This window comes from Gallus gallus, chromosome 29 (genome assembly GCF_016699485.2).
Source record: "Gallus gallus isolate bGalGal1 chromosome 29, bGalGal1.mat.broiler.GRCg7b, whole genome shotgun sequence".
Taxonomy (NCBI): domain Eukaryota; kingdom Metazoa; phylum Chordata; class Aves; order Galliformes; family Phasianidae; genus Gallus; species Gallus gallus.
Window position 1 is genome coordinate 391220 of NC_052560.1, and position 12790 is coordinate 404009.

Here is a 12790-nt window from a genome sequence, read left to right on the forward strand (position 1 = left end):
AGCGCTGTGTCCAGGCCTGGGGAAACCAGCGCAAGGAAGACATGGAGCTGTTGGAGCAGGTCCAGAGGAGTGCCACAAAGATAATCAGAGGGCTGATGAAAGACTGTGGGAGTTGGGATTGTTTAGCTTGGAGAAGGGAGGGTCCGGAAAGACCTCATTGCGATCTTGTGATACTTGAAAGGAGTTTACAGGCAGTTGAAGGGCTTTTATGCTGGAAGATAGTGATAGGACAAGGGGCAATGGATTTAAACTGAACGAGGGGAGGTTAATGTTGGATGTTGTGAAGAGATCCTCCACGCAGAGGGTGGTGAGGCACTGGAAGAGGCTGCCCAGAGCATTTGTGGATGCCTCATCAGTGGAGGTGAGTGGAGTGGCCAGACTTGATGTGTTCCTGGCAGTCTGGTCTTGCGGTTGGCAAGCCTGCCCTCCGCCGGGGTTTGGAACTAGATGATCCTTCTGATCCTTCCAACACAAGCCATTCTATGATTCTATGATTCAGTGGATATAACTTGAACTTAATAAAATCTACTTTGACAGAACTATGCCTCTTGCTTTCCTTTGCTGTCAATTAACCATATCCATCTGTGTCTTCATGGAGTTTTTCCTGCGTGTCAGGAAACTGGGAATTGGTGCCTAGTGCTAACTCTAACCCATAGACTAAACCTTTAATCTAACCCTAACCCCAACCCTAACTCCTAAGCCATAACTCCAACTCCTAACCTTAAAGTCTAACCTTAACCCTTTCTTGTCCTAAACTCAAGACAATCTGCCCCACTGAAGACAATCCTCTGAGCTCTGCTACTCAGACGATTCTCAGTCCTCCTCACTCTCCACTCACGTAACCCACACGTCCCCAGATTACTCTATGAATTTGGGAAACAGTGCCATGCAGATCATTCATAAAAACACTGAAGGGAATTGGCATCAAAATGATGGCATTGGGAATCTCACTAGAGATGGGCCACCAGCCTGATGTAACTCCATTTCCTATGGGACTGTGACGCCGTCCCATCAGCCCGTGGTTCACACATTGTGCTCTCGGTCAGCTGTATGCCAAACATTTTGGCGACAAGGATACTGTGAGAATCCTTAGCAGAAGCTTTATTGGGCTTCTTCCCCTGGTGAATTAGAGGAGTAAATCTGTCATCAAAGCAAATCTCTGCTCAGAGGAGCTGCACTTCTACCCCGCTTCTTCACTTGCAACACTTTGAAAGTGCCTGCACCTGTGCTCTTACGAGCTGCCTCTTAACAAGTGACCAGCACTGATGGACTACACTGCCTAGGGCAAGTGATGCTGTTCCAGACATATCCCCTAATTCCTTAAAGAAGAATTGATTGGGATCGTTGTCCTGGCTGGGTGGCATGTAGTAGGCAACCACTTTACTTCCTTGTCCCTTAATCGGAGCCCAGAGGCTCTCCACCACCTCACAGCCAACTGTAAGCTCCATGCAGAGCTCACGTGGGACACCGAGGGCACAGCCTTCTGCTGGCTGGATACAAGTGTTGGTTGAAGCAGACAGGACAAAGCCCTCCCTCCATGCGCCCCTGGGTGAACGCCCCCCCTGAGAATGGCAGTCCCCCTCCTCCATACCCCCCTCTGAAATGCTCCTGTTCCTGCAGACGGGGCGCTGCGCTCACAGCTCTGCAGGGACTCAGGTCTGCAACAGAACATTGGGGGAAATCAGCAGTTAAAGTGATTTTTCAGGGAGTAAAAGTGGAAAAACTTCTTCATTTTTATTTCCTGTTCACGGAAAAGCTGCTCATTGCTTCTGAGAACATGGTGATGTAAAAAAAAAAACAGAATAGTGAGAATGCCTTTTGGGGGAACCTAAAAGGAGAGAGGAGACATATCACTGATGCCACTTGACAGGAATTAGTGGATGCAGCTAAAAATTAAACCATCTCAGCTCCTGGCTGGGCTGCTGCCTCCTGTTGCTGCGGATCCCCACGCCTCCCAGCTGCTAGTTTCCTCCCCACGCACTGGACTCCTCCAACCCCCAGGGCCCTGCTGTACCTCTCCTGCACCAGACCAGGCCCCAGCTCCCTGGCATGGAGGAAGCAGCGCTCCTCGGTACTGCAATCATCATCTCCTTGCAGTTTGCTGGGACGTCAGGGAGCCTTCACAGAACCTCACCTGAGGACATGGGCAAGCTCCTGCTGGCTTCACTAGCTCACCAAAACCAGCCTCCACTTCCTGCAAACTGCATTCCAAGCACAGCAGCTTTAGCTGAGCCCAGCAAATGTGAAGGCTCTGCTGCAGAAGGGCATTCACATTGCTCAGACACACCTTCCCAAGGTCAAAGCAAAAAACTTAAAGATCAAAGCAGAGCTCTCATGTGGACTAACATGGATTTTTTTACCCTTTAACAAGGATTGAGCTCTGGATGAAGCTCTTCCTGCAGTGCAGGCACTTCTACGGTCTCTGCCCTGAGAGGATCTCCAGCCTGCAGAGCCCAGAGCCATCCATCACACACAGCACACCCCTCACAGGGCCATTCCCACCACGTCTCACACATGCTGATGATGCTGAAGCACACAGGGCCTCCAACTTTCAATGTTTCCAACATGAAAAACCAGAAATGCATAACAGCCTTGCACATGGGCACCACGGGGGCTGGTCAATCTCTTGGGAGCTCTGCCTGTGCCTGTGCTGATTCCAGTGTGTGCAGAGGTGGAATATTATCCCTCTCCTATCCCTCTCCTCATTCCACACGCTGACATTCACTTTAAGAACAAGAAACAAGAACACAGTGAAGAAATCTCCAGAACAACTCAGCTACTTTATTCACCCCCTTCCCTTTCCACCACAGATGATTCTCAGAAAACCTCCAAGAGCCACATTACTGCTCTCCTGACCCTTCTCTCACATTCGTCTGTGCACTCAGAAATTACTGAGAGCAACACACGCACACAGACACACAGAACATCCCCACACAGCTGCTTCTCCTATGGAAATGGCATCAAAAAGCTGCAGGCAGGAAGAGCAGAAGAGGAACGTGGGCATGCTGAGAGAACTGCTTTGGGAAGCAAGGAAAGGCCATCTGAAGCTCCTGGGTTAAGTCCCTTCTGCAGAGGGTGCCAGCGATGCCATCTCCTTTGCCAGCTCTTCCTGTGTGGGGAGAAGCACAGGGGTCTACCCCATCCTTGGGCATCCTCAAGCTCTCTCTCCTGGAGCTTTCCCCATGAGAAATGAGGTGCCAGCCCTGAGAGAAACTCTTCCTGTAGGAGAGACATTTGTAGGGCCACCGTCTCACGTGGACTGGGCAATGCTTAACGAGGACTGAGCTCTGGATGAAGCTCTTCCTGCAGTGCAGGCACATCTATGGTCTCTGCCCTGAGTGGATCCCCTGGTGCTTGCTCAGCTGGGAGCTGTGGTTGAAGCTCTTCCCACACATGGGACGTTTGTAGACTTCTGCCACGACTGCCATCTCCTGCGAGGGAGGAGCTTCGTGCTCTGCACAAAGCCCTTCTCACACTCGAGGCATTGCTAAGGCTTCCTGCCACGTGAACTCACTGGTGCAGGCATGTCCTGGACTTCACCCAACTGCAGACACTCTGCTACCTCAGCAGGTTCGAGCTGTGGACAAAGCTCTTCTTGCAGGCTGCACATCTGTAGGGTTCCTCACGTGGATCCACTGGTGTGTGATGAGCTCCCAGCTCTGGACGGATCTCTTCCTGCAGTCGAGGCACTCACAGGGAATCTCCCCGGCGTTGGTTCTCTGGAGTGTACTGAGGGTTGAGCTCCAGATGAAGCTCTTCCCACACTCCCAGCAGACAGAATTTCTTCCTTCCTGGCGACGTATCGGCCCAGCTGAGGTTTCCTTTGGGTCCTCACCTGTTGTCCCACAGCAGGTGAGTGTCTACAGGGGAGATAAGAGGTGACTGTCCTTGCACACTGCCCTGGCAGAAACGTGCCACCTGGCAGAGGGTTTCCAGTGGCTGTGACACATCCCACTCTGGACTCTCCTTTGAGTGTCCGCTCAACACCTTGACTGCAGCTGACAGAGAGCAACATGCAGAATTCGCATCCAAAGAGGAGAAAGAAGAGCAGCACAGAAGAAGAAGGATTTTGGCTGCAGAGCTCTTCCTCTACTCAAGGGATTTGTAAGGTTCAAAACACAAAGCCACAGGTCGTAACCAGGCTGGGGTTTTGGCTGAAGATCCTCACAAGTTTGAGGCTCTGCAGGATCTGTACCTTCTGTGGCAGTGCCGGTCGCTAACAAGGCTGGAACTGCTTTTGAAGGTTCCCAGAGTCTTGGGGTGCTTCTACAGCCGTTGTGCTTTGTGGTTGCGCTTGTGAATGTTGAGACGAGATCTGCGTTTAAAGCTCTTTGCACAATCCGGACACTGAAAGGGTCTCTGTCCTATGTGGATGCGCTGGTGGCGCTTCAGTGCAGAACTGCTGTTGAAGCCCTTCCCACACTCAGAGCACTGAAAGGGTCTCTCTCCTGTGTGGATGCGATGGTGGCAGGTGAGGTGGGAACTCCTTTTGAAGCACTTCCCACACTCAGCACACTGAAAAGGTCTGTCTCCTGTGTGAATGTGCTGGTGGCAGGAGAGTTGGGAACCCCTTTTGAAGCACTTCCCACACTCAGAGCACTTGTAGGGCCTATCCTCTGTGTGGATACGCTGGTGCAACTTCAATTCAGAACAGATTCTGAAGGTCATCCCACACTTGGGACACTGAAAGGGTCTCTCTCCTGTGTGGATGTGCTGATGGCAGGTGAGGTGGGAACTCCTTTTGAAGCCCTTTCCACACTGAGAGCACAGAAAGGGTCTCTCTCCTCTGTGGATGCACTGGTGCTTCTTCAATTCATAACTGCGTTTGAAGCTCTTCTCACACGCAGGACACTGAAAGGGTCTCTCTCTTGTGTGGACGTGCCGGTGGAAGTTGAGGTGGGAACTTCTGCTGAAGCTCTTCCCACACTCTGAGCACTTGTAAGGTCTCTCCTCTGTGTGGGTGTGCTGGTGCAGCTTCAATTCAGAATTGCTTTTGAAGCTCTTCTCACAAGCAGAGCACTTGTGGGGTCTCTCTCCTGTGTGGATGCGCTGGTGCACCTTCAATTCATAACTGCTTTTGAAGCCCTTCCCACACTCGGAGCACTTAAAGGGTCTCTCTCCTGTGTGGATGCGTTGGTGGCAGGTAAGGTTGTAACTGCTGTTGAAGCCCTTCCCACACTCAGAGCACTGAAAGGGTCTCTCTCCTGTGTGGATTCGTTGGTGGCAGGTGAGGTGGGAACTCCTTTTAAAGCTCTTCCCACACTCACAGCACTTGTAGGGTCTCCATCCTGTATGGATGCATTGGAGGCGTTTCAGTTTGGCTCTCTGTTTGAAGCTCTTCCCACACTCACAGCACTTGTACAGGCTCTTCGTTGCGTGCATGCACTGATGGTTAATGACACTGGAAGGTATTTCCAAGCTTTTCCCACACTCAGTGCATGGATTCTGCTTTTTCATCGGACACACATCCTTGCTCCTGGGTCCTTCCGCCTGCTTTTCACCTATGTTGAAGTGCAGTGGGCTCCTTCCTTTCTCTTCCAGACGCTCTCCCAGTGCCTTCTTGATGTGCTCACCCTGACCTTGCTCCAGGCCTCCTGCGACATCCCTTCTGATTTCTCCCACACAGGCACTACCCCACCGCCTTTCGGCCACACCACTTTCCTGCACATCCTCCAGTATATCTGTAATCCCAGTTCCTGCTGGAGGAAAGAGGAAATCCAGAAATTGCACACGGTGCCCAAAATAAAACACAGACAGAGAGGACTCTTCCAGCCCCAGCCTCCTCCTTCCCTCCCTCCAGCAACTCACCTGGGCTCAGGTCTCCTGGCACGGCCTCAGGGCTACGCACATCTGGGATCCAGGGGTCTTCCCCTCCTTCAAGCAGGGAGATCAGCCCAGGTTTGGGGGCTGGAAGAGGAGCTTCAATGACAGAAACAGGGGAGATGAAAGCATTTCCATCAATGAGGCACAGTGACTGTTCAACATCTCCACTGTGTGTCCCTCCCCATGGAGAAAGCACCATTTGGGCCTGAATGACAGTGGGGCCACAGCTCCCTTTGGAGCAAAGAAAGCTTTTACATCTCTGGAAATTATGAAGGGATATTTGCTTTAAAATTAACATTACAACAGCATGCTTACTTGCTTACAATATATCAGTGAGCATGGCATCAAAATATTTATGGCAATTGAATGGAAAATCCTAAATTCTAAAGGAGTAACCAGCAAGTCGTCCAGCAGCTGGAGCTGGTGGCCTCATACGGTGCAGCAACACACGGGCTGTTTGCAGGAATCTGATCATCCCACTTCCTGCTGCTGCTTACTAGCCAGCACTGACTCTGAGGCTTTTATCACAGTGCTGAGCACAAGAAGGCCTCCTGAAACTCATGCTACTCTGTGTTTCCTTTGTTGCTGTCACAGTGGTGATAGTCAATATGTAACTGCATGGCAGTTATTCAATGCCCGGCATGCAGAGGCTCATTCAGCACAACCAAAGCAGAGCTAACGAGGAGGAAAGGCAGCAAAGCCCTCACCCAGCCAGGCCACGCACTGGTACGTCTCCAGCATCACGTCCCGGTAGAGCGCTCGCTGCGCAGGGTCCAGCAGCGCCCACTCCTCCCTGCTGAAATACACGGCCACCTCCGCAAAGCTCACGGGCTCCTGCAAGCAAAGAGGCTCCTTGCTGGGAACAGCCAAGGCCCAGGGAAGCAGCTCGCACACGACACAAACTCCCGTCCCAGCCGCTTCTCCGGCCCCAGCACACGCATGCTGGCTGAGGGCACCTCCCTCTCCCCCTGCATTCACATCCCTCACCCCTTGGCCTCTCCTGCCTGCTTCCCACAGCCCCTACCTGACACCGATGTGCTGTGGCCATTTGTTGCTCTCCTGCAGCCTGGGATGATCACGCCTGGAAGGCACAAGTTGAACTGGAGCCTGCAGGGACAAGAGAAAGGGTCATCTCACCCCAAAACAGGGAGCAGCACAAGCACCCCTCGAGCTCTCCTGCACAGCAGCGCGCTGCACAACAGGATCTGCGACTCAAGCAGAGATGGCTCTCGAGGTCACAGCTGCACAGAGATCCCTCGCAGCTTGATGTCGAGACTCCTTCTTGATACAGATCTTCTGTAAGAGACTCATGGTTACTTTGGATCTTTGCGAGCTTCTCTAAGCTTGTATCATTAAGTGATATTAAGTATGTACATATGATCTCTCTGACGTTATCCCCTCATGAAGTATGGGATTAGGAGTGGATCAAGATACAGTGGGGCTCGGTACCTTTGTGCCTTGAGAAGGTTAGGTAGGATGTGGGAGCACTCTGAGCCTTGGGACTCCTTGAGCCAGTATCAATCCAACTCGGTTCTGGGAAGCTGAGCGTGCACTTCAGGCAGCAGTGTTAGGATTACCAATGGAAATGGAAGCAACTGTTGCGTATCAAACTGCCAAAGCCAGTGTTGGCTCCCAGGTGAGAAACGTATGTCAAACACTCACTCTGCAATCATACATTGCCACAAAACGCTGTTCCCAACCCCCACAGAAACAGGGAGGCTGCTGTGCATGTACTCCATGCAGCTGCTGACCTCCGTGAATCAAAAACCACTGACGTTCCCCAGTACTCCTTTTCTGCTGCGGCACAGGCTGGAAGTTCTGATGTTACAGCACATTTGGACAAACAACAAAGATCTCTCATTCTCACCCACAATCCTTTAGGCCACACTTAACGGGCTTTTAGTGTTGACCTCCTTTGCAAAATGCAAAAGGAGAAGTGGCCTCAACGGATGAAGAGAAGGCGGAGGTACTGAATGAGTTCTTGGCCTCAGTCTCCACTGGCAGCCAGGACTCCAGTATTTCTCACCTCCCTGAGCCCTGCATCCCTAAACCTCCAGCTGGGGACCGGGGGAGTAAATCCCTCCCCACTGTAACTCGGACTGCAAGTCCGACACCGCCTCATCAGACTGAATGCAGAAGTTTGCTGGAGACACCCAGCTGAGCGCTGCGGTTGACACGGTGGAAGGAAGGGATGCCATTCAGAGGGACCTCATCAGGCTTGAAAGGGGGGCCCGGGTGAACCTCATGAGGTTCAACACCGCAAAGTGCAAGGTTTGGCACTGGGGCCCGAGGAATCCCACCCATACATACAGACTGGGAGGAGCAGTCCTGGAGAGCAGCCCTGCAGAGAAGGACCTGGGGGTTCTGGGGGATGAAAGACTTCACATGAGCCAGCAGTGCGCTCTTGCAGCTTGGAAAGCAAATGGTATCCTTGACTCCAGCAGAAAAGGGGTGGCCAGCAGGGACAGGGAGCTGATTGTCCCTCTCTACTCTGCCCTCCGGAGGCCCCACCTGGAGTACTGTGCGCAGGCCTGGAGCCCCCAGTACACAAAGCAGAGAGAGCTGGTGGAGAGGGTGAAGAGGAGGGCCACAAAGATGATCAGAGGGCTACAAACACAGGCTGAGGGAGCTGGGCTTGTTCAGCCTGGAGAAAAGGCGGCTGAGGGGTGACCTCATTGCAGCCTTCCAGGACCTAAAGGGAGCCCATAAACAGGAGGGGAGGGGAGGCAACTCTGTGAAAGGGCAGATAACAGCAGCACAAGGGGAAATGGTTTGAAGCTGAAGGAGGGCAGCTGCAGGTTGGGTGTCAGGGGGAAGTTCTTTACTCTGAGAGCGGTGAGGTGCTGGAACAGCTGCCCAGAGAGGCTGTGGATGCCCCGTCCATCCCTGGAGGTGTTCAAGGCCGGGCTGGATGGGGCCCTGGGCAGCCTGGGCTGCTATGAAACGTGGAGGTTGGTGGCCCTGATAGCAGCAGCGGGGTTGGAGCTTCATGAACCTCGAGGTCCCTTCCAACCCGGGCCATGGTGTGATCCTCCGCTCTTCCTCCCCAGCAGCACCCAAATGGATGGCAAATGGAAACGCCGTGCCCACGCTGCCACGGGGTGAGGGAGGAAAGGGTGACGCGCTCCGCCCCGCTCCGCCTCACCTGCTCTGCTGGGAAGAGGCGGCCGTTCTCCTGGAAGCGGCACCGACGGCTCCGTCTCTGCCCACAGGGCTGAGCGCCGTCCCGGGATGAGCCGGGAGCAGCAGCCCGGGAGGCGACACAGCGGCAACGGCGCCGCTCGGAGAGACCTCCAGGGGAGGGGAGGGGAGGGGAGGAGAGCAGGGCAGGAGAGGGCAGGGGAGGGCAGGGCAGAGCGAGGCGTGGGGGACACAGAGCAGCGGAGCCAAGCGAAGGCTGAGTCCCGTCCCGTCCCGTCCCGTCCCGCCCCGCCGGAAGACACGCCGTCCGTGGCCGTGAGGGAAGAGGAGTTCCGGGCTCAGTTGGGCTGGGACGACCGGCGGGGCTGGGCCGCTGGCCGGGCGGGTGGCCGCCACTGGGTTTGGGCAGTGTGGCACACAGCATTTGGTTGCGTTTCATTGGTAACAAAAAGCACCTCACCGCCTTCCTTAAGGAGGGTCTGTGTACGTGTAGTTCTGTCTCCGGGCTCCTATCGCTCACGTGCTGAGCAGTCCTTTCTCGGCCAGGCAGCCCCGTCCCTTGTGGGCACTGCTCTTTGTTCTCCGGGCCGTGCACCTTCTCCCCGGTGGGGGGAGGGGAAGGAATGTGCGGGTGGGGGGATGTTGGCTGGATCTGAGTGAGGAGGAGTTGAGGTACCGCCTCCCCTCCCCTCCCCATTTCTGGCCTACCACCACACAAGCAATAGCCTTTTACTTATATACTGAGTATGTGTTATTGGGGAAGGTTTATCTAGAGGACGAGCAATGCAAAGTACCAGAGAACCCTGCTAAAGTAGAAAGACCCCTGAAAAGAGGTATTAATTGTAATAAAGGACCCAAATGGTAGCAGAGGCCATGAAATTAACCAAATTCTTATCTTGTTCTGATTGGGGAACAACATTCAATTCCCACACTCCCACCACACAGGCAATAGCCTTCCCTTTTTCACAACTCACTCCAGTCTCTTTTGCCACGTCCTGTAGCCATCCCACACTATAGCCATCACTCTATCACCCATGGAAGGTCATAAAGCAGGTGTGTGTATTGCGGCACCGGCTGCGAGAGGGATATCTCCTCCTTACTCGCACATCATGGAATGAGGCCACTGCACGTTTCTAGGCGTAGGGTACTGCTCCTATTCCCAAGACATCGGTTACATTTGCATTGGATGTCCCCCTCCTCTGAGCAGTCGTCCTAGAATATGGGGAGGGTCTGTGGGCCCATCAGGTGGTCGCTGGATGAGGGCAGTTGCAAAACCTTTAGGGGGTTGCATTGTGTCACAATAGCAGCTCTGCCTTCTTATCTTCATGGGATTCTCACCCATTATATAGCAAACAGCGGCTCTACTTACCTTCACACGCCTTCAAGGACCTCGCATTCCTATGGTTCCTGCGCTCCTCCCTAAAGTCTGCGAACAAAGTTATATTTTCCTCGATTCAGCGGCATTAATGCTTAGTAATTTGATTGAGTAGTTGTTCGTTCTGTTAGGTTTGTTTCCCGTTATTGGATAAGACTGCTTTTTCTTACCAATCCCCTGACGCTGTGTGGGACTGTCCCCGCGCTCCGGGAGGCTCTCGTTCCCCCAGGACAGGAGCAGCGGTTCCCAGGTGAGTTGCAGCCCGGGTTGGGCTCCGAGGGGCACAGGAAGGGGTTGGAGCTGGGACAGCGAGGAAGTGAGCAGAGGAGCTCAGTGTGCTCTGCTGCCCACTTGGGCTTCTGGAACGCAACACAGCTGGGACTGCATTTCTTCCTCTGGGACACGGGAGGCACGAGATGACCTCACATTTCTTCCTCTGGGCCACAGGAGACATGAGATGACCTCACTGCGCAGCTCTGCACACATGGATCCATGGAAGCCTTCAACTCAGTTTCCCTTCGGAGACCCAGCAGGCAACATCTGTCCCCGCAAAGGGAGCGCAGACTGCGTGCTCAGCTGGATGGGAAGCATTCTCGGTGCAGGTGGGTTCAGCTGGCACGCACCCAGCGTGTGCCTTCAGGCCCTGCGCTGTCAGATGGGTTGGGCCGAGGGCTGAAATACTGGCAGCAGAATGTTCAGCTCTGCCCAGCAGGGAGAAGAGCTGCGAAGGCGAGGGGAGGAACGGCTGCAAGGTATTTCTGTCCTTGGCTGGCTGGCTGGCTGGCAGCTGGGACTGGAAGCAGCTACACTGCATATCTCACTGCTAAGGGAGAAGGAGGACAGGGGTAAACACAACCATAGTGGAAGCCCTCCTGCTGAGTCCCAAGGCTCAGAGCGTGCTCCGTTGTGCCTCAGCTGTTGAAGCATGGCGCTGTTATCAGTTCTTTCAGTGCCCGTTTTCAGACAGATTTATGGCCGTTAATGTGTTTTAGCCAGAGTGTTACCTGTTGTGTTGTGCATTGTCTTCCTGTGCAGGGCCTTGTGAGCTGAAGAAGGGAGCTGCGGGAAGAAGCTGGAGGAGGACGTGAGGGGGAGAAGGGCCTTGTGAGCAGGATGTGTCTCTCTCCCTATCCACACTACAGTCACTCACATTTGCATCAGCCGTAGCAAGTGGGAAAAGCAGCTACACTGGTACTATCCCAGTGCCATTCACTTCCATTTCTATCTTTAAGTGGGCTTCATTTCCATGCGTGGCCACAGATGAGAATTCTAAGTTGTTGTTAGAATTTGTTCTCATAGTCAGTGCGTACTGAAGACAGGCATTGAGTGCCTATGGAGAGGTCTCCTGTCCTCAGGTTAACAAGAGTGGCACTATCCCAGTATCTATCCGAGTAGCAGCGTGAGCACAGCAGTTGCAGTTGCCATCCCAGGGCTGCTATGAAAAGCAGGGAATCGTCTCGGTGGGGAATTCTGAACAGGTGACGCTGTTCCAAAGAAGGATAAATCCCCAATGCCTGAATTGTTCGGTCCAGCACCGCTGCTATTCAATAAGTTGCCTACACGGTTCAGTTAGAATTATCAGCACAGCAGCGGGGGGTGGTGGTCTGACCGTCACAGGCTGGTTTGGCTGCAATGCTGTCAGATACTCTCTCTTCTCAGGAGAAGAAAAAATACTCTCCGTTTGGTGGGATGTTTTGTTGTTTGATTTTTGTGTATGTTTCAAGTAAGCCATCCCATTTATTTGACGTGTGTGCGTACCATCCCATTAACGCCTTCCAGTTCTGCACTTCCTACCTGAGGAATGTGAGCCATTATTGTAGAGGAAATGGACCTGGGGATGTTGACTGGCGCTAGACTGAACATGAGCCAGCAGTGTGCCCAGGTGGCCAAGAAGGCCAATGGCATCCTGGCTTGCATCAGAAATAGTGCTGCCAGCAGGAACCGGGAAGTAATTGTCCCCTTGTACTCAGTACTGGTGAGGCCCCATCTGGAGTACTGTGTCCAGTGTTGGGCCCCTCACTGTAGGAAAGACATGGAGGCCCTGGAGCGTGTCCAGAGGAGGGCAACAAAGCTGGTGAGGGGTCTGGAGCACAGGACTTAGGAGGAGCGGCTGAAGGAGCTGGGATCATTCCATCCGGAGAAGAGGAGGCTCAGGGGAGACCTTACTGCTCTCTAGAACTACCTGATGGGAGGTTGTAGTGAGCTGGGGGTCAGCCACTTCTCTCATGTGACAGTGATAGGACTAGAGGGAATGGCTTCAAACTGCACCAGGGAAGATTCAGGCTGGACGTTAGGAAATCCTACTTGTCTGAGAGGCTGGTCAGGCACTGGAATGGGCTGCGCAGAGAGTGGTGGAGTCACCGACCCTGGAGGTGTTCAAAGAGCGTTTGGATGTTGTGTTGAGGGACATGGTTTAGCGAGAACCACTGGTGAAGGGAGAATGGTTGGACT

General features: G+C 53.4%; 1 protein-coding gene across 3 annotated transcripts in view; it reads right to left on the bottom strand.

Annotated features, from left to right (window-relative positions):
* Positions 1 to 9534, bottom strand: part of LOC107051303 (zinc finger protein 160-like) — an 11734-nt gene extending 2200 nt beyond the window's left edge. Inside the window, exons 1-5 of one of the 3 annotated variants that reach the window (XM_040653850.2) lie at positions 8969 to 9534; positions 6848 to 6930; positions 6531 to 6657; positions 5809 to 5919; positions 2900 to 5696 (exon numbers count right to left, since the gene is read on the bottom strand). In XM_040653850.2, coding sequence (XP_040509784.1) covers positions 4267 to 5696; positions 5809 to 5919; positions 6531 to 6657; positions 6848 to 6871 — 1692 coding nt within the window. In that variant the 5' untranslated portion in view covers positions 6872 to 6930; positions 8969 to 9534 and the 3' untranslated portion in view covers positions 2900 to 4266. Of the gene's footprint in view, positions 1 to 2899; positions 5700 to 5808; positions 5920 to 6530; positions 6658 to 6847; positions 6931 to 8968 lie in introns of those variants that run through there. The other 2 variants (XM_040653849.2, XM_040653851.2) reach the window with 2 other exon arrangements.
* Between the last annotated feature and the right edge of the window lie 3256 nt (positions 9535 to 12790).